Below are 22,023 nucleotides of genomic sequence, written 5' to 3'. Positions count from 1 at the left end.
AGCACTCGCATACATACGTGGTAATTAAGGAAGAAAGTAATACAGTTTAGTAAGTTGAAATTAATAGAAAATAGATTATAACAGAGGACATCCGGATGACGACAAATATATAAATACCAAGTGAATGTATTGGAAAATCAAATGCTCCTCAATAAATTATGCCGGAGTGAGTTATGGATATAAGAAAGCGGTAATCGGAGAGAAATTTAGGCGCAGGGATTCTTAGGTAATCAGATAAGAAGATGAATATTTGTGTTATTACTTATGCTATTCGAGGACGGTTATAACCTCCAATGATATTCCGCCAATATCCCGCAGAATGGCCGATTGACGACTCTCTTGCTTTCTACCCAAGGAACAACCACGAATTTAAAGGAATGATGAGGAAAATGACAATACGTTACTTCCCTGCTGGCAAGCAGTCAGAGACGTTGCCATGGTAACCCATATATTCGTTATCGCTCTGTCGGTCCCTCAATGCCGAGCATGGTATCGGCAGAAAATAGTAAATTTCTCCGTCATTTGAAGAGTAAGGTAAATTATGAACACAACGAAAGTTGTTTGTGTTGAAGAGACCTTTCACATACGGTCCACAGAGTTTGCAGAAAATCAATAGTATAAGAGAAAATGGAGGAAGACCGTTGTGGTTTTCCTATAGACCCCCGTCTTTTCAAAGATTTTAAAATGATATGCATATCGAAACCTTCCCCGGGGTGAGTATACTCTAAATATGAAGTTTGGTTGAGATCTATCCAGCCCTTTCGACGTGATGGTGGAACAAACAAACATTTTTATTCTTTTTATTTTGCTAGTTGCTTTACGTCGCACCGACACAGATAGGTCTTATGGCGACGATGGGACAGGGAAGGGATAGGAGTTGGAAGGAATCGGCCGTGGCCTTAATTAAGGTACAGCCCCAGCATTTGCCTGGTGTGAAAATGGGAAACCACGGAAAACCATTTTCAGAGCTGCCGACAGTGGGGTTCGAACCTACTATCTATGGATTCGAAACTGTTTATTTTTTATTTTTTATTATTTCTATATCTCACCCCCACCCTTTGCTCCCCACCTAAAAGGGGGCTCTACCGGGCGAGTTGGCCGTGCGCGTAGAGGCGCGGCTGTGAGCTTGCATCCTGGAGATAGTAGGTTCGAATCCCACTATCGGCAGCACTGAAGATGGTTTTCCGTGGTTTCCCATTTTCACACCAGGCAAATGCTAGGGCTGTACATTAATTAGGCCACGGCCGCTTCCTTCCAACTCCTAGGCCTTTCCTATCCCATCGTCGCCATAAGACCTATCTGTGTCGGTGCGACGTAAAGCCCCTAGCAAAAAAAGGGGGGGCTGGACTTTAAAAAATTCTAGAGTATTACTTTTCAACTCAGCGACCCCGAAAACTATGAATTCGACACTATTCTCGATTATTATTGTAACTACCCCCCCTGACCCTCTCCCTTAAGGGCGCTAGGGATGGCTTAACCACCACAGTGCTCGTCTCCCGATAGTAAGTGATACGTGTACCAAGTTTGGTTGAAATTGCTCCGGTGGTTTAGTTGGAGATGTGTCATTTACACACACACTTCCATTTCTATATATAGTAAGATTTTTACACTCGTTCTTCACCCCCTTTCCATCCCCGCCCAAAGGAGTCCTATGAGTGCCTTACACAACAGTATATTTTTTTCCCAGATATTAAGTCTTATTTGTACCTATTTTGGTTGACAGCTATGCCCAAACGTACATGCATAATCTCACTGCTCTAGAATCCTGGAGCTGACGTTGCCATGGTTACGGCAGTTCATTTCTTTATCCGATTCCTAGAGCAGGGGTAGTGTGGTGCCAATATCTCCGTAACGGTTGGTTTTAGGGCCTTAAAACATGGTTTTCGGGCCCGTAGGGCTTACCGAGTTTTGTTCTTTGCGTCAAGAGGATTAAATTGAGCTTTGTCTCGTCCTTATACGACAAATTCGATATTTTGCCTATAATAGTATAAGAGAAAATGGAGGAAAACCGTTTTTCCTATAAAACCCCCGTCTTTTCAAAGATTTTAAAATGATATGCATATCGAAACCTTCCCCGGGGTCAGTATACTCTAAATATGAAGTTTGGTTGAGATCTATCCAGCCGTTTCGACGTGATGGTGGAACAGACAAACAGACAGACAAACAGACAAACAGAAACAATTTTATTTATATAGATTAAGAGTTAACTAAAACAGCTTTGGCTAATCCGTCCGTCTGTTCTACTGAATAGATTTGCTTCATGATTGTTTTATTTTCTCCAAAATTACCTTCGGCTGAATCATGAGACGTTGATAGGTCTCTTAGTTAATGCAACTTTAACCTGCAATACATCCTGTATTTATAATAGCATGCTGCAAAGCGACTAGCATTTTCATTAATATTCTGATCTAATTATGTGATTTTTCATCCTTAGTAATATCATTGCATGCAGCCATGTTTGATTACTACCTGTCAAGTCATAGAGTATACACACTTCCTCTGATCCTGGAAGAATATTATTTTGTGCTATACACTCTTTGATACTCTGACCCTCCCCAGCTTCTTAATATATTCAACACATGGCAGAACGTTTCTAATAACGTACATACTATTAATAGAAAATATCGACGTTCGCACAGGCGTGAAGGTATCGAGTCGACTAGCCTTCTGTATGACCATTACCATTAATAAAGCCCAGGGACAAACTCTTGAAAATGCGGGGGTCTACTTACCCCAACCAGCATTCAGTCACGGCAATTGTATGTTGCACTTTCTCGGGCAAGATCTGGTGAAAATGTTAAGTTCCTAATACGCCCGAATGGTCGAAACACAGTGAAGTGTTATTAACTAAATAACGAATTAATAATAACATACATACATACATACATACATACATACATACATACATACATACATACATACATACATACATACATACATACATTATCATAATAGACTGTTATGCCTTTCAGCGTTCAGTCTGCAAGCCTCTGTGTATTGACTAAACGTCGCCAAAATCCTCGATTTGCAACTAGTGTTGTGGCCTCATTTAGTTCTATACCTCTTATCTTTAAATCGTTAGAAACTGAGTCTAACCATCGTCGTCTTGGTCTCCCTCTACTTCTCTTACCCTCCATAACAGAGTCCATTATTCTCCTAGTTAACCTATCCTCCTCCATTCGCCTCACATGACCCCACCACCGAAGCCGGTTTATGCGTACAGCTTCATCAATTGAGTTCATTCCTAAATTAGCCTTTATCTCCTCATTCCGAGTTCACTCCGGCCATTGTTCCCACCTGTTTGTACCAGCAATCATTCTTGCTACTTTCATGTCTGTTACTTCTAACTTATGAATAAGATATCCTGAGTCCACCCAGCTTTCGCTCCCGTAAAGCAAAGTTGGTCTGAAAACAGACCGATGTAAAGATAGTTTCGTCTGGGAGCTGACTTCCTTCTTACAGAATACTGCTGATCGCAACTGCGAGCTCGCTGCATTAGCTTTACTACACCTTGATTCAATCTCACTTACTATATTACCATTCTGGGAAAACACACAACTTAAATACTTGAAATTGTCGACCTGTTCTAGCTTTGTATCACCAATCTGGCATTCATTTCTGTTGGATTTCTTACCTACTGACATCAATTTAGTCTTCGAGAGGCTAATTTTCATACCATACTCATTGCACCTATTTTCAAGTTCCAAGATGTTAGACTGCAGGCTTTCGGCACAATCTGCCATTAAGACCAAGTCGTCAGCATAGGCCAGACTGCTTACTACATTTCCACCTAACTGAATCCCTCCCTGCCATTTTATACCTTTCAGCAGATGATCCATGTAAACTACGAACAGCAAAGGTGAAAGATTACAGCCTTGTCTAACCCCTGTAAGTACCCTGAACCAAGAACTCATTCTACCATCGATTCTTACTGAAGCCCAATTGTCAACATAAATCCCTTCGATTGATTTGATTGAATAATAATAATAAATAATAATAATAATAATAATAATAATAATAATAATAATGACGTGTGGTCTAATGGCGTCTGTGAGAATTCGATCCCACCTATGATGAATTCTAATGCTCAAGACGGCACACATCAGACCCTGAGCTATCGGAAGAAAACGATAAAAGTTAATACTCCTCCCGATCCGGCTGGTAAATGAAATGACGTATGGCTTTTAGTGCCGGGATATCCCAGGACGGGTTCGGCTCGCCAGGTGCAGGTCGTTCTATTGACACCCGTAGGTGACCTGCGCGTCGTGATGAGGATGAAATGATGATGAAGACAACACATACACCCAGCCCCCGTGCCATTGGAATTAACCAATTAAGGTTAAAATCCCCGACCCGGCCGGGAATCGAACCCGGGACCCTCTGAACCGAAGGCCAGTACGCTGACCGTTCAGTCAACGAGTGATCCGGCTGGTAATCGAACGTAGGTTCCCGTGGACCAGGGGCCAACACGCTATTTAGCCATGGAGCCGAACTTCTGTGAGGTACCAGCCAGGAACTCATCGGTGGTGATGAAAGTTCTTTCTGTACTGGAGGACAAGTCGAAGACGACAGCCATTGTTGCTCCAGTTTGTTTCTCTGGCAGGGTGCACTTCCGACATACATAGCTTCAGACACTGCTGTCGCGAGTACGAATCCCTTCTTCATGTGCTGTCCGACCGGAACTTCTCAGAATTATACGGTATAATAATGTTCGCGAGATGCTTGTCAGCGCTCCTCCGGCTACTGGAGTTGAAAAAAAATGAAATGGCGTATGGCTTTTAGTGCCGGGAGTGTCCGAGGACAAGTTCGCCTCGCCAGGTGCAGGTCTTTTGAATTGACTCTCGTAGGCGACCTGCGCGTCGTGATGAGGATGAAATGATGATACACCCATCCCCCGTGCGAGAGGAATTAACCAATTATGGTTAAAATTCCCGGCCCTGCCGGGAATCGAACCCGGGACCTTTGTGACCAAAGGCCAACACGCTAAACATTTAGCCATGGAGCCGGACACTGCCTTACCGATAATGGGAGCAGTCCCCTTACTGATATTGATCTAAAGCCGAGGTATTGTTGACACAACAACTAGATTCGAAATCTCAAAACCGTAAGTACCTCAATAAATATCCCACTCTTAACGAAATGAAAAACAGAGGAAGTATTTCGAGTCACCTAGTTTGAAAGTTGAGAAATTGCATGAACTCTTCCAGACTTACGTTTGCGATTTTCATGTAAAAAGTGAAATAGGACTAAAATCAGTTCTCTCGGGTGATAAGGGTGACAATTTGAAAGACTCAAAAGAGAAATGTATATTGTTTTCAGACATTGAGTCCAGAAAAGAATCATGATAATTATGTAATGGCAGATAAAATGTTTCCTTTTAAACAAGTCATCGCAACATGGGTGTATATGTATCATCGAAGGACTTCAAGTTAAGATTTCTCAAGAAGTATTTTGGCGAATTTCAAGTCGAAGGGTCCAGGATAAAAATTTACAGTAATTGTCCACGAATTCGAATGAAACAGTATCACACCCCGTACTTACATGAATATCGAAACCAAAGGGATCCCTACACATTCCAAGCACATCCACGTCCCCTCTTTTTCAGTAGCCAACAAATGTCTCATTTCATCTGCTGACAAACTTCAATCAACTCCACGTGGACTTCTGGGATTCGGTCTAAAGAGCTACCTAGCAGAATGTTCAACTAACATACCATCAGGCGGTCAAGGGCTTGAACCCCTTCTTAGCTTCGTACCAATTCCATTTCTCGCGCCAGCTCAGTTCTACACAACTTCTCTACCTAGGCAGCATTTTATCATATTTGAACAAATATTTTTTTAATTATGAGATTTAATAATATATATATATATAAAATAAGAGTTTTGTTTGTACATTGCTCATAATTAGAAAAGAATTGTATTTATGTAATGACCATAGTAATAAGGAAATGCACGTTTTACTTTTCCGTGATTTCTGTCTGTCTGTCTGTCTGTCTGTCTGTCTGTCTGTCTGTCTGTCTGTCTGTCTGTCTGTCTGTCTGTCTGTCTGTCTGTCTGTCTCTATGCACACACATCACGAGAAAACGGCTGAAGAGAATTTAAGGGGAGTCGGAAAGCCCCATCTTGATAATGTTAATTTGGCAGAAAATATGCCCCGTTATCTCAGGACGTATTAAGTTTACAGCTTTGATATTTTTACTACTTGTATTTACACCCTTTCCATAAGTACTGAACTAGGATGGAATGGTTGGATCAAGCGATTGTAAAGTTATGAGTTTGTTTAATAAGTTCCAAATTTTTAACAAAAATGTCATTATAAATGTATGTAAATCAGAAACTGTGTATGTGAAGTGCTTTTATCTGGTTCAGTAGCTGTACCATGGAACAAGGTGACTCTCTGCAATGAACTGCTTATCCATTTTAGTTTCTGAGATAAGGGGTTAAACGTGTGAAAAAAGTCATTTTACAGAATATGATTTTAAAGTAAAACAGAATGTTCACTCACACATTTACCCACAACAGTGCCTAAAATCTAACTCTACTTAATCGAAACTATTGAAATGTTTGTTATGACAGTGACGGAAACCTCTGCGCATTACATTCAGGAATAGAACAGTTAAAAGCACAGCCTTCTAGATTAAAGGTTTCCACATATTTTTATTTTCAAAATGAAATATGTCTAAGTTGTCCAATTTAACACTTGTGCATTGATTTTTAAAATATTTCTTTAAAATGCTTCCATGTGTCGTACTAAAATAAATTATACACCATTTTAATCAGCAGAGTCCAAATAATTGAATGAGACAGCATTTGGAAAATGTCAGTTTTTAATTGTTTGGTTTCAGACTCCCCTTAATGAAAACTACTATGTAAATTCGGGAATGAGCCACTACAATCTAGTTTATAAATCATTTTATTCACGCTGAGTGAAATGGTAGTTTACGGGAAGGTCTAAAATTTAATTCTCAAATACAGTATTTATATTGGTGGTAATATCGATAAATACTACATTACGAAAGTTATATAGAAATAAATTTCCGATCATGTATGTCTTATATATTTTTACCCAACCAGCTATGATAACACAGACATTCATGAATTTGTATTTTTGTTGCTAAGTCCATATCAACAACGAGCCACGAGAAAATGGGTTAACAGAATTCATTGAAAATCGGTATATAGAGTCGGTGAATACGAAACTACGGTCTAAGCTATAAACAATTTTACTCACCGTGGATGAAATTGTAGTTTAGGGGAAGGTGCCTAAAATGTAATTTTTAAATACCTATGTTAATCCTCCTATCGAAAAGTGCTACATAACAAAAGTTATAGAGAATAAAATTTCCTATCATTTATGTTTTATTCAGTTTTAACGTACCGACTATGACATGAGTGATATTTTAGAGTCCGAAAAAGCTAAATATGAAGATATACAATATCAAAAGCGCATAACATTTATCAACAATAGCATTACAATGACCATTGTTTGTTGTGATGTCCTATGTCTCTTATTCTGCCACTCAACTCCAATAGATGAGATTACTGATGTTTACCGAGTATAACAGCCTGAATGAATATTGGCAGGAAAGAGCTGGGGAGTTAGAAAACTTTCTTTTTTACCATGCCATTCCTCTGGTTCATACATTTTCTGATACTGCTGGTACATAACACACTGGTTAATCATAGTATTACAGCTATTCGATCCCTACTCTGACGCACTGTTTTTAATGAGCAGTGTGCACACTTAGCCTCAGTCAGAGGCTCACTTAGTAGTAGTAGAAGTAGTAGTATGACCTGGTCTAGAATGACAATTTAGGCCTATTCCAAATTATAGCACCACAATTCACTAAATAACAAAAAATTCAACCCTGAAAAGAGCCGTTTCTTATGAAATCATTTTCCTCTCTACTTTCATTAAATTCTAGATTCATTTTATCCCAAATTAGTAGTGAAGAGGGGGTTTCTCTTCTGGCTTGGAGGAAACATTTGTCTCCAAGTGATTTAGGTTTTTCCGCCGCCAGTGTAGTGAATTGAGATTTTCCGACTCATCGGGTACTCCTAGGAAACAGATTAGTAAAAAGGCATAGTCTTTACCCTGCGGCTGTCCACTATTCGACCCCCCTCCCACCCCCCCCCCCACCCTACCCCCGCCGAAAAAATACAGTGTGTTCACGGATCACGGCTATCTGCTTCTTGGTCATTCCAGCTCTGAAACGTTTGACTGTTAGATCGGCAGCGTAGCGCTGTTCATTAAAAGTGAGCAAATGTGTGGTTTTTCATTTGATCGAGTACTTCATATGAAAGCACTGCTTTTAATCGCGCCATTACTACTGACGTCATTGCAATGGCCTATGTTCATTTCAGTTGAGAAAATCACTAAGACAGTCTTTCGGAGGATGTAAAAAGGCAGGTGGAGAGCGAGTGTCTACCATTATAATGAAAACTCCCCAACCTGATTGCGACTGATAGTAGCCAAGCGGGTCTACCATTACAATGAGAATTCCCTAACGCAGTCTTCATATGAGAAAAGACGTTTAGTGACTTCCCCGTCGCGCTTCTAGGGTAACGTTAAGAGCTATGGCTAACCAAGAATTCTGTATACAATGTAGAATTCCATAGTGAAGCACGGGTACATCAGCTAGTAGTAGGAATTATTATTATCATTGTTATTATTATTTAAATGACACTAAAATGTGCTTGCCATGAGACACAGAATAATTTACAAGTGATTTATATGAATTTGTAATACATTTCAAGCCATAGGTTTCTAGTGAAATTGCAAATGCTGTGATGTCCGTATAGATGATTTCTGACGATTAGTACTGAAAAATTTATAAATTTATAATCTGATGTGGAGGTTGTTTTTCCAGTTTGTGTGTTTCCCTCCACTTTACAAATCCGTTTGGAATCGTTCCTCTGGCTCCAAAGAACAAGCCTCTTTTACGGTGATTTTGTTGACGTTATGTAATCTTTGAAAGAAGGGAATTACTGGCTCATGTATTTTTTTTTATTTTCTCTGTTGATCTCCTCAGGTTGCGAAATAGTCTTCAAATTGAATAGTTGTAATTAAAATGATACTTAAATGAATCTCGAATTTTTAACATTATATTGGTTAAGAAGGTGAAGAAACCTTGAAAAACGTTCGAAGTGATCATAAATTCGAATTTAAAACGTTCCAATGAAACAGTTTCTACTCTATTAAAATAATACAGTAAAAAAATCATGATTTATAAATGATGATGAATGTTCTGTGTATTCAGTATTTGAGAACCAGTCTTTAGGTGACATGAAATACATTACTCGTGTTTTTTCTCAAAATATTGTGTTTACATTGTTACCTTCTTCTACCTAACACCTTAAATACATTCTTCATTTCGGAACCATTCCTCATATGATACCAGAAATGAACTATACATACTGGCTGCCGGCGTTGCTGCTAGCATAGCTGGAGGACCCTCCATTGCCACCTTTGGAGTGACTTGAAGCGGAGCTGGAAGACACGCTGGAAGAATATGTGCCACTATTTTGAGGATATGCATAGTATCCCTGTTGGCCTCTATGTCCTTGATGTCCACCATACATCTGGTAGCCTCCACTTGCTGGGAAACCTCCGTGTCCTCTGAAGGGTTTATTATAACCATGGCCGTAGTTGTTGTACCCTGAGCCATAACCTCCAGGAAGTGCTAGGGCTACTGGAAGAGGCTCAGGAGATCTACGTAGACGAGCAGCTGGTATTTCTTGTAGTTCGTACACTGCGAAGAAGAGTCACAATTTTAATACTTGCGGAAGTACAATATGTAATGGGATCAACACTATGATTGTGTAATTACTAATATACAAATGTGAGATAATTAAGGTTCTGATATGCCTTCTCCCAACATAGCAATTCTGTGCAAAACACATTTTACAGGACACTAGCTCTTGTACACATCATTGACAAGCTAGTTTTTGTTCAATCGCTGCAGATGTGACATCTACCGGAGATGGATGGCAACGAAAGAGACTGAATGTGGCTCCTTGGCTGAATAGTCTTCGGTTCAGAGGGCCCCGGTTCAATTCCAGGCCCAAATAGGAAATTTTAATCTTAAATGATTAATTTCCTTTGCTCTGGGACTGGGTGCTTGTGCCACCCCAAACTGCAACTTATACAACACTATACTTATCCACATAATCAGGCAGTATCCCCATACACGTCGGATACCCAGCCTACACTCGTTGGAGGATCTGTCGGTAGGTGCAGAGTGGGCCTCGGCCCGTAAGTGGCCACGGCTGGTCCGTGGTCCAACGGCTCTGCACTCCGACCGGCCAACAGAGCAGTGGAGCGTTGGCCGCGGCTTTACCGTGGCTTTACGCCTCTCTATTTGGGAGACGGGATGGGGCTGGACATCACGGCTGACACAACCGTCGGCTGTTCCGAGAATGGTTTTCCTTGATTTTCCATTCTCCTGCACTAAGGCGAATGCCGGGACAATTCAAAGTATAGCCCGAGGCCGCCAACCCCCTCACCTTCTCCGAGCACCTCCTTCACCGTAACAAATCTCCCGGCCTGGGAGACGTCGTCACCGTCTCTAAGAGGCCCGCCTCCCTCTTCAGGGCAGAAATGAAAACATTTTAGTAGTAGTAGTAGTAGTAGTAGTAGCGGTACTAGAAGCTGCCTCTGTGGATCAGCGGTAGAGTGTCGGCCTCCGGATCCCAAGATAGCGGGTTCAAACCCGGCAGAGGTAGTCGGATTTTTGAAGGGCGGAAAAAAGTCCATTCGACACTCCATGTCGTACGACGTCGGCATGTAAAAGATCTCTGGTGACACATTTGGTGTTTACCCGACAAAATTCATTAAATCTCAGCCATAGCCGCCCAAGAGAGTTTCGGTTTACTCGGTCTGCCATCTAGTGGTGGCCTAGAGTAAAACGGAACGTCGAAATTGACGAGCAGACAACCAGATGGCGTCAAATTGAAATGTCTGCACACGGTAGCTGAGGCCATACGATTATTATTATTATTAGTGGTACTAGTAGTAATTGTTGTTGTTGTTGTTGTTGTTGTTGTTGTTGTTGTAGGATCTACGGTACAATTATAGGGCTTGTACCAGGCAAGCAATAGCCACACGAAATTACAATTATTATTATTATTATTATTATTATTATTATTATTATTATTATTATTATTATTACGGGCGAGTTAGCCAGGGCGCGTAGCTGTGAGCTTGCATCCAGGAGATGGTCGTTTCGAACCCTATTGTCGGCAGCCCTGAAGATGGTTTTCCGTGGTTTCTCATTTCCATACCTTAATTAAGGCCACGGCCGCTTCCTCCCCACTCCTAGCATTTTCCTATGCCATCTTTACTATAAAAATCTATCTCTGTCGGTGTGATGTAAAGCAAAATGAAAAAAAAATAATATAACATTTCCAGCACCATATGCGTCCTTGCCAACTGAGGACTGCTCCGCCCCTCAACCCCTCCACCATTCCAGTACTGTAAACCGCTTTTCAGGGATTGCGAAGTGGCCTAGCAAACAATACACTCTGACTAAATGTAGAGTGCGTTTAATTGTGTATAAAGAGGCGCTTTAATTTGAGGTTTCTCCTACAGGAGCTAATCTTATCTGGGGATAATCAAGGGATAATCAAGTATACATATGCGTAATGTTCTGCATATACTTCAAATTCAAGAAATAAATTCACATTTGGGCTTGCATTATCCCTCGAGATATTGAAGAATTCGAGTAATAATCTTCGCCGCTAGATGAGGGCTTCATTCATTCCCTTCCTGACTCGGTCGAAGGACTGGTGACAGGCTGTGGATTTTCAAAATTTTCGAGTAATAAAACTTCAACTTATCGAAAAATATAAATACACTAGCTGCTACCCACGGCTCCGCTCGCGAGGATTTGGTAAGTTAATAAAAATTAATTGTTCCTCGGTACTGCAGTAAGACATTATCTGAAATTGCCTAAAGTATAAAAACTCGCCGAAATAAGATAATCATTCTAAAAATTCACCCACTTTCTTATTATTTCACCCCCTTACGTGTATTTAAAAAAATGTGTTCATTTATTTTTAAGAGATTCCAAGTACCAGTTTTAACGTCTGTAACATCTCCAGTTTCTGAGATGTATCCTCATATAAATCATTCAACTCCTTCCTCACTCCTTCCTCACTTATTTTCACCCCTCACCCTTAAGTGGATTTTCTGAAAACAAAAATTTGTGTTCTTTTATTTTTAAAGGAGATCCCAAATGCCAATTTTCATGTCTGTAACATGTTCGATTTTTGTGATATCTATATAAATAAAGTTGTAGGGGGTCCGCTGTCTGTAATTTCTTTTGTTTTGCCAATTTTTCAGATATTTATCCGTTTTAGGTCAACTCAAGACCGAATCGGTAGTTTTTACTTTTCGTATCTGTCTGTTTGTCTGTTTGTCTATTCCACCAACACGTTGAAACGGCTGGATAGATCTCAACCAAACTTCATATTTAGAGTATACTCATCCCGGGGAAGGTTTCGATATGCATACCATTTTAAAATCTTTGAATAGACGGGGGTTTTATAGGAAAACCAGAACGGTTTTCCTCCATTTTCTTATACTATTGATTTTCTGTAAACTCCGTGGACCGTACGTGAAACGTCTCTTCATTATAAACAACTTTCGTTATGTTCATAATTTACCTTACTCTTCACATGACGGAGAAATTTACTATTTTCTGCGGGTATCATGCTCTGCATTGAGTGACCGACAGACCGACAGAGAACCTACAGGTTACCATAGCAACGTCTCTGCTTGCCAGCAGGGAAGTAACGTACTGCCATTTTCCTCATCATGCTTTTAAATTCTTGGTTGTTCCTTGGGTAGAAGGCAAGAGGGCGTTAATCGCCCTATCTACGGGATATTGGCGGAATATCGTTGGAGGTTATAACCGCCCTCGAATCACTGCGCCTAAATTTCTCATCTGTTACCGCTTTATTATATCCATAACTCACACCAGCATAATTTATTGAGGGGCATTTGATTTTCCAGTACATTCACTTGGCATTTACATATTTGTCGTTATTCGGCTCTCCTCAGTTATAATCCATTTTCTATTAATTTCAACTTTCTTCCTTAATTACTCCGTATGTACGCGAGTGCTAGAATCTACTGGATATATTTCCACCAAACTTCATATTTAGAATCCAGCTGTCCTTGGGTAGGTTTTAGGGTAAATATTGTTTCTAAATCCCTGAACTGATGGGGGTTTATACAAAACCAAAACAGTGATTTTGCACTCCCACAAAATATACACAACCAAACTTAATGGAAATCCACCGTCCTTAATGGAAATGAATTTCTAAACCTTTTTTCTCATGTGCATCATTTCGATACGAGGATTTATAAGGGAGATATCATTAACGGACCGTTTTTCGGTACAAGTCTCATCGGACTTAAATCAAGAGCGGGTGCGTGTAAAGCGTATTTCTTACAACTTGAAAACTACTGAAGATATTCGAACCAGAATTTATATTTAGCATCCACCTGTCCAAAGGTATGTATCAAATGTCAATAACATTTCATGTTCCCGGAATGGACTGGACGTTTATAGGGAACCGAAATGGTGATTTTACTCTTCCACAATATATACAGTACAAGACCAACCTTACTGGAAATCGACCAAACGTGATGGAATTCCATCTCTAAAACTTTTTTTCATGTGCATTTTTTCGTCAGGAGGATTAATAAGGGAGATATCATGAATGGTCAGTTTTGCAGGTTAAGTCCAGCGGACATAGCCCAAAAGGTGTTGTACGTGGAGCAGATTCCTTATCTATTTATATAAATAAAATCGTAACGACTGTGTGTCTCTACATTGACCATTTTAGCGAAATTTTCGTACATCTTTCCGTTTAACGGGTAATAATGACCATCTGCATATTTATTTGGTTTAGTTTCCTGAAAGTCCTAATTTTTACCCTCCTCGCCCACAATCCAGATTGCGGCATAATCTGCCAGACGAAAAAGAAAATTGAAATTTGACAACATTATACGTTTTAGCTTGTAACGGACGGAAAACTTCCAAGATCTTTAAATTATTCACTTTTTATCCACGAGGAATATCGAAATATGGAGGCAATTTTAATGATGGTGCAGACCTTCGGGAAGTCCTATCACATAACGGAATGCACAATCTCCGTTCAATTTGGAATGATCTACAACCTTGGTATTATTGCTTTCTGTCGTATCTGTATCCTTCTTACGTTTGATTTTTCTCTATTAATCGATGTTAAGTAAATTTGGACTTTTCACATGCATAATTCATTCTTTCAATTACTTATATGAAATACAGAATCATCAAACTCTTCATGAAAATTGGCCCACCCAGTAGCAATATGTGAGCCAAATGCTATGTATGTAGCTGTCACATAATTATCCGAAAAGTGATGCAATGTGAGATAATCTTACAAAACCTTTACCCTGTTCAACGTTTATAACTCAATCTGACCCAAGAATAGATGAGATATCATAGGACCAGCTATTTAGGCCACTAAATCCGGCATCTTATGGTATAATCCTTTGTCGATATGACGTACGTTTAGCAGCACTTAATCTGTAAATGAAGGTCTGCAATATTGTAAACACGCATATACCTTCGTATGTCGATCTATATATATTCACTGATGTCGATTTGTAGCGATCGAGAAAGGGCGTGTCTGCTATTGTAATCAGTACTCCCCACACCGACTTTGACTGGCAGTAGGAATGGGGTCCTTCTCCGACTCCTGTGTAACTGGCATTAGTAAGGAAGGCCTACCATTGTAATGATTAGTTCACTTCTCGATGTGACTTGCAGAAGGCAATGGAGCATACACTTTTGTTTAAAATTCCCCTACCCGATTGTGTTTGGCAGTAGGCAAGGGTGCTCGCCATTGTAAAGAAATGTCCTCATCTAAAATGTGACTAGCATTAGGCATAGTGGCCTGCTGTTTTGATGGAAACTCACCAACGTGGTGTGACTGGCAGTAGGAAAAGGGGCCTGACATTATAATAACTGCACAACTCGATTTCGACTGATAGTAGGGTAGTTGCCGACCATTATAATAAAAACTCCTCAACTGTTATCTGTCTGGAAGTAGGAAAGGGGGCTGCCATTGTAACGAAAAGTCCCCAAATGGATTGTGACCGCGCAGTAGACAATGGGGCCTGAAATTATAATGTAAACTTCCCAACTCGATTGTAAATGGTAGTAGGCAAATGATCCTGCCGTTATATCACAAATCCATAACAAACTCTTTACATTGGAAACAGCGTATGGGGACCTCCCCATGCTGTTTCTCGGATAACGCTAAGAGACATGCAATTTTAAAACAATCTGATTTACTGCATGTACAGTATTTATTTCGATATTCGAATACAATATAGAATACAGTAACGAAGCACGGGTACATTTGCTAGTTGTAGATAATCTCGCTGCTGTAAAAATACTGGAGCTGATGTTGCCATGGTTACGGCACTTCATTTCCTTATCCGATTCTTAGAGCAGGGGTAGTGTGGTGCCGATATCTCCATATCGGTTGGTTTTAGGGCCTTCAAAGGTGGTATTCCTCACCCCGTCGCCCCCCCCCCCACCTGAATTGTTTTGAAAATAAAATACAGCCCATGTTACTCACTGGCAATGTAGCTTTCTATAGGTGAAGTAATTTTTAAAATCGGTTCCGTAGTTTTTGAGTCTATCCGTTACAAACCAATATACACATTTTTCCTCTTTATTACGTAATATTAGTATAGACTAGCTGTTACCCACGGCTTCGCTCGCGAGGATTTCGTAATTTGATAAAAATTACTTGTTCCTCGGTACTGCACTAAGACATTATCTGTAAATCCCTAAAGTATAAAAATTCACCGAAAAATTGCATTTCATTTAGCCCAGAACCTCTTTGTAAACTACTTATGTGGCATTGCCTTTTGGGGCTAAGATGACCAGGGTAGTGGTAGATCTAAATCTGGAACGCGGGACACAGAACAGTCATTTTTTATGTCGAAAGAAAACAGTTTTCTTTATTTCTAAACGAGATTCCAAATACCAAAATTTCACGTCTATAACACCTTAGTTTTTGAGATATAAGTATGCTAATAAAGATAATTCAACTCCTTCTTCACATATTTTAGATCTCCAGCTTAAGTTTATTTTCCGAAAACAAAAAGTACGTGTTTCTTTATTTTTAAAGGAGACGACAAATATTAATTATCACGTCTGTAACGTGTTACGTTTATGAGATATAATGTAGATATACTAAATATAAAATCTTCCCCGCTCCTTGGTCGAGTGGTCAGCGTTGAAGTATTCGGTTCACTGGGTTTCCTGCTAGGTCGGGGTTTTTAATCGCGTGAGATTAATTCTTCTGGCTCGGGGACAGGTTATTTGTGTTTATCCCAACATTCTCCTCTTCATATTCACTCAACACACCACATTACCAACCACAAGAGGAACACGCAATAGTAATTACATCCCTACAGATACGGTTGCCGTCAAGAAGGGCATCCAGCCGTAAAACAAGGTGAAATCCACATGTGCGACACAGTTCGCACCCACAACCCCACAGGTGTGAGTAAAGTGGTAGAAGAAGATATAGTCATTTTAAAAATTCACCCGCTTTTTTTATTCTTTTCACCTATTAAGTGGATTTTCCAGAAAATTGTGTTCATTTTTAAAGGAGATTTCAAGTACCAATTTTAACGTCTGTAACATCTTAATTTTATGAGATATATGTATCATATAAACAATTCAACTCCTTTCTCACTACATTTCATCCCCCACACCTTAAGTGGATTTTCTGAAAATGAACATTTGTGTTCTTTTATTTTTAAAAGGGATTCCAAATACCAATTTTCATGTCTGTAACATGTTAGGCTTTTGTGATATATTGTAGACAAATTCGCTGCTGTAGGATCCTGAAGCTGACGTTGCTATGGTTAGCCTACGGCAGTTCATTACTTTATCCGATTCCTAGAGCAGGGGTAGTATTGTGCCAATATCTCCGTAACGGTTGGTTTTAGGGCCTTAAAACATGGTTTTCGGGTCCGTAGGGATTACCTAGCTTTGTTCTTTGTGTCAAGGGGATTAAATTGAGCTTTGTCTTGTCCTTGTACGACAAATTCGATGTTTTGCCTATATAAGCCTATTATTTTTAAATCTCCCCCCATGGTCTCCCCCCTGAATTGTTTTGAAAATAAAATACAGTTCATGTTACTCACTGGCAATGTAGCTTTCTACAAGTGAAGTAATTTTTAAAATCGGTTCAGTAGTTTTTTAATCTATCCGTTACAAACAAATATACAACATTTTCCTCTTTATAATATTAGTATAGATGAATTATATAGGATTCCGTCGGGAAACGAAAATTCCTTCGAGATATAGAAAATTCGAGTTACAGAAGTTTAAATGTATTATTATTATTATTATTATTATTATTATTATTAATATTATTATTATTATTATGTTAGTGGTTAATGTCACACACACACATCGAAGGTTTCCGGCGACACAAGAATGGGAAGGGACGAGGGTTGGAAAGGATAAATCCTTCTTCTTCTCGCGCAACTCGAAACTTGCATCAGCTCTTGAACTCTTCGTACGTCTCAGAACTCCCCTTACTCCTTAATTTTTTTGTCGGCCGGGTGGCTCAGCATCTCTACTCCAGCTACTTCGCCGACTTTAAAAAAGCAAATTGGCTGACGCCTTGTTGGAAGTTAGCCACCCCTCTACCTACTCTTTTCTCCTCACCATGACAACCACTACCACTCCTACCACAACAACAACCACCACGACCTGCGCACTTCGCATTCCCTACCTTCCTATCACTACGGTTACGTACTCCCATTCTTCCCCTCTTCTGACTACGACCCTTCCTCTGCCGCCATACCCTGATCCGCCCAGTTACCTGTACATCCCTCCCCGCTACTTCAACCGTTCGACCATCGCTGAAGAAACCTCTGCTACGACACCAGTCGTACAGCCTTCACCTCCAGCAGACACCGTGCGCCATTCAACATCACCACTGCCAGATCGCACCACTATGCATAGTTGTGTCTTACGCGGCGTGGATCCTGACATCTCAGATCGAGAGGTTATCCAAGAACTTAATCTCGAAGGCATTCCTGTGCGTCGTGCCTTCCGAATTTGGAACAACTCCGGACCAACCTATCTCGTCCGTCTCCACCTGCCTACGGAAGAAGCAGTCCAACGTCTTCTTACCAGCGGGGCACGTATCTACGGTCGTCAACATCAAGTGGAACCTTCACGCTCCCCTCCTAGAACTCCCACCAGCCCACGTCTTCGACCCCGGCCAGCCCCCTCATATCGAACTCCCTCGCACGTTCGTCCACCAACACAATTCTCCTTCTCACCACTCCTAACAGCCGACCTTCTCAGACTTCTCATCACCTCCTTGTACAATATCTCCGCAACCTTCCACCTACTAACCTTTCATGGCAGCCCTAGTACACTTCTCTGAATTTTCACCCCTTCCACACATCCCTGGTATTTAAATAACATCCGAGCACACCTCCTCAACAATTAATTCCACTTACCCTCCTCCTTACAATATTGGTCCTTCCCCAATTCTTTCAACATCTCCGGCCTGGGAGACAGCGACACTGTCTAGGGGCCCGCCTCGCCCGAAGGGCGGGGAATGAAACACGTTGCAGCAGCAGCGGAAAGGATAGTGGTCGTCGCCTTCGTCTTTAACAGGTGTAAAAATGGGAAACACGAGTGAGTTGGTCGCTCGGTTCGCTTCACATAATTGTTAGCTTGATTTCGGAAGATGGTATCGTTCGAACCGCACTATTGGCAGCCCTGAAGATGATTTTCTGAGGTTTCCAATGTTCACACCAGGTACATGTACGCGCTGATCACTTCCTTTCCTGTGTTAGCCCTGTCCTGTCCCATCGTCGCTATCTATCTGTGTCGGTTCCATGTAAAACAAATAGCAGAAAAATAAGAATATTTTATGTTTGGAACGTTTCCTAAATCTTATAGTTTTAAGTAAGCCTAATGCAGGAACGGATGTTAAGCAACATACATACAGGATGGGAAAAATAAAACTGACCCGGAAAATATTTTAAAGAATGATCTGCCTATCACAGAGAAATTCTGGAAAGTCAGTTCAGTAATGGTCATTGTTTATACCTACATGATGGTGCATCTAGTCCTAAAGCGGGCTCTGTGAGCCAATGGTCAGTGGGGTATCGTTAGGTCTTGCAAGGTCTTCAACGCAGGCGGGCACGGGCCATAAGGACGCTTGCGCAGACTTCAGCATAAATAAATAAATAAATAAATAAATAAATAAATAAATAAATAAATAAATAAATAAATAAATAAATAAATAAATAAATAAATAAATAAATAAATAAATAAATAAATAAATAAATAAATAAAATAAAACTGGCCTTCTAACTAGCAAAAGATACATACAACAATAAATCACTTTCATGGGGGTCCAAAGATTAAACATTATTAAACAGAGATTAAAGTAGAAGCACTATACTGAGCAAAAACACGAAACATGAATTTCAAACGCCTGATGAAGACACTCGAGATAAAAGAAAGCAACATTTTAAGAATGGTCATAAGACGAACATTTCAGAATAATAAGATAAAGAATGAAACACTCTACAAGACAATTGAAAACTTCTCACCTACTATACGGGAAAGGATAAAATTTTACGGTCATCTTCTCAGAATTAACTCTAATAGATTAACCAAACAAATCTTTGACTTCTTCCGTAACCGCAAAACAAAGCCCAAAAACAAAGTTTAAATAAACTGTAGAAAGGCCTAGTAGAATTAAAAATTACAGAAAATCCACTATTCGATCGAAGAGCTAAAGTAATAACTAAAGACGAAAATATAAGGTCCGGTCTAGGAACCCAAGAATAACGGCCGAGAGGATTCGTCGTGCTGCTCGTAATTTTCAGCCCTTCGGGATGAGCAGCGGTCGCTTGGTAGGCCAAGGCCCTTCAGGGCTGTAGTGCCATGGGGTTAGTTAGTTTTAATATAAGGTTCCAATACAAATCTACATTAAAAGCCAAACCTATTACATTAACGAGCTGGATAGCTGCAGTCGCTTAAGTGCGGCCAGTATCCAGTATTCGGGAGATAGTGAGTTCGAACTCCACTGTCGGCGGCTCTGAAGATGGTTTTCCGTGGTTTTCCATTTTCACACCAGGAAAATGCTGGGGCTGTACCTTAATTAAGGCCACGGCCGCTTCCATCCCAGTTCTAGCCCTTTCCTGTCCCATCGTCGCCGTACATATCTGTGTGTGTGTGTGTGTGTGTGTGTGTGTGTGTGTGTGTGTGTGTGTGTGTGTGTGCGACGTAAAGCCAATAGCAAAACAAACAACTATTATCTCAGAAGACGAGCGGAAATGAAGATCACAAATCAAAAAGAAATATTGGACACTAACAAAAGAACAACACACAGAGAAAGGATTGAGTCAACATACTCCAAAGAGGATGAAACGAAAGAATATGTGTTTTTGTTGAGTGGGTTGAAAAAAATATCTTTACAGTTCGTAAGCAGAGTAATTGTCAAGTAGCTGCATCTACCTGCAGTGATTAACACTGTATTGAGTCTAGAACAGACATATCTCACAACACGAGTAGTACACTCCCTCTCAAACGCTGTAAGAAATGCCGCGTACAAACGCCGATTACAAAGTTATTATAGTAGATAACTCAATCATAATTTCAAGATATGCATGGCGTTTTATTTGCTTCTAACTCTTCCTGTTACTGTTTCTTCCGTGGAGCAATCGCATGACTCAATGCAGAATCAATGTACTGAGCCTTCTTAACACCGAATATGCCACTGAGATCATTAATTACCCTCGCATCCCACAAAGCACGTCGCAGGGTCTAGTTTCATTACCCTCTGATGTGAGTAGAGTGAAGTTTAAAAAAAATATAAAATCCAAAAATATGAGCACATACTTATTTATGTTATATTTAAATTCCCAAAATATTTAATTTTAAAATAAACGAATTAATTAATTTAATCTTTAGCTAAGGTTTTTTTTATTTTATTAAAGGGATATATGTTGCATTGAAGTTCTGCCATAATCTGCTGCAGTAACATTTGTGTGTGTTATTGACGGGATTTACACCATTTCTTTTTGGAAGTCCAGTTTTGTTTTCTGCAGGCGAGCCCGTATCATATTAGTTTTGTCCCTTTCATAAGTTTAATTATAATATTCTTCAACTAGATTGCTTTCGCAGAGTCTCGAGCTAAATCCAATAGAATACCTGTGGGATGGGTTAGAACAGCGGCTTCGTCCCAGACCCCACCGTCCAACATTAACACTTCATCTGGCTACGACTTTTTCTTTAGGAAGAAAGGGATGTCATTGAAACGTTCCGACACCTGGTGGAAAGTCTTTCCAACACATTCAGGGCTCTGATAAAGGCAATAGGGAAGTCGAATATCACCGTCGATTGCCCTGAAGATGGTTTTACGTAGTTTCTCATTTTCACACCAAGCAGATGCTGGGGCTGTACCTTAATTAAGTCCACGACCGCTACCTCCTTAATTATAGCCTTTTCCCATCCCTCCTTCGCCGAAAACCTTCGATGTGTTAGGGCGACGTTCAACAAGTAGGAAAAGAAAAAGAAAGCAAGAAGTGAAAGGGGGACCAGTATCATATTAATGTCGACTATAAGTAGAGAGAATGTTACCATCAAACTCTATCTTCAGTTTTGAGGTGGGTTTCCGTGTCTTTTTGAGCCAATAGTGTATTTATTCACCTGAAGGATCATATTGAGATAAAAATGCCCCTTTAGAGTATGTAATTCTCTCAATGGTTCGAGTTCTAGTCGTTTGAAAGAAACCGTGGGAATGGTTTAAATATCGCATGGAGAGAAATGAGCGAGCTAACAACAGTTAAAACAGTTAAAACTCTTCCGTGGTTTCTCATTTTCACACCAGTCACCTTAATAAAGGTCACGGCCGCTTCCTTCTCATTGCTAGGCTTTTCCTATACCATCGTCGCCATAAGATC

At 40.2% G+C, this 22,023-nt stretch overlaps 1 protein-coding gene across 1 annotated transcript in view; it reads right to left on the bottom strand.

Annotated features, from left to right (window-relative positions):
- Window positions 1-22,023, bottom strand: part of LOC136879220 (heterogeneous nuclear ribonucleoproteins A2/B1) — a 28,979-nt gene that overhangs the window by 5,963 nt on the left and 993 nt on the right. Inside the window, exon 2 of the mRNA XM_067153024.2 lies at window positions 9,418-9,751. Within this exon, the coding sequence (XP_067009125.2) occupies window positions 9,418-9,751 (334 nt within the window). The remainder of the gene's footprint in view (window positions 1-9,417; window positions 9,752-22,023) is intronic.

The sequence above is a fragment of the Anabrus simplex genome, chromosome 8 (assembly GCF_040414725.1).
Source record: "Anabrus simplex isolate iqAnaSimp1 chromosome 8, ASM4041472v1, whole genome shotgun sequence".
Taxonomy (NCBI): domain Eukaryota; kingdom Metazoa; phylum Arthropoda; class Insecta; order Orthoptera; family Tettigoniidae; genus Anabrus; species Anabrus simplex.
This window is presented reverse-complemented; position numbering and strand designations above follow the sequence as displayed.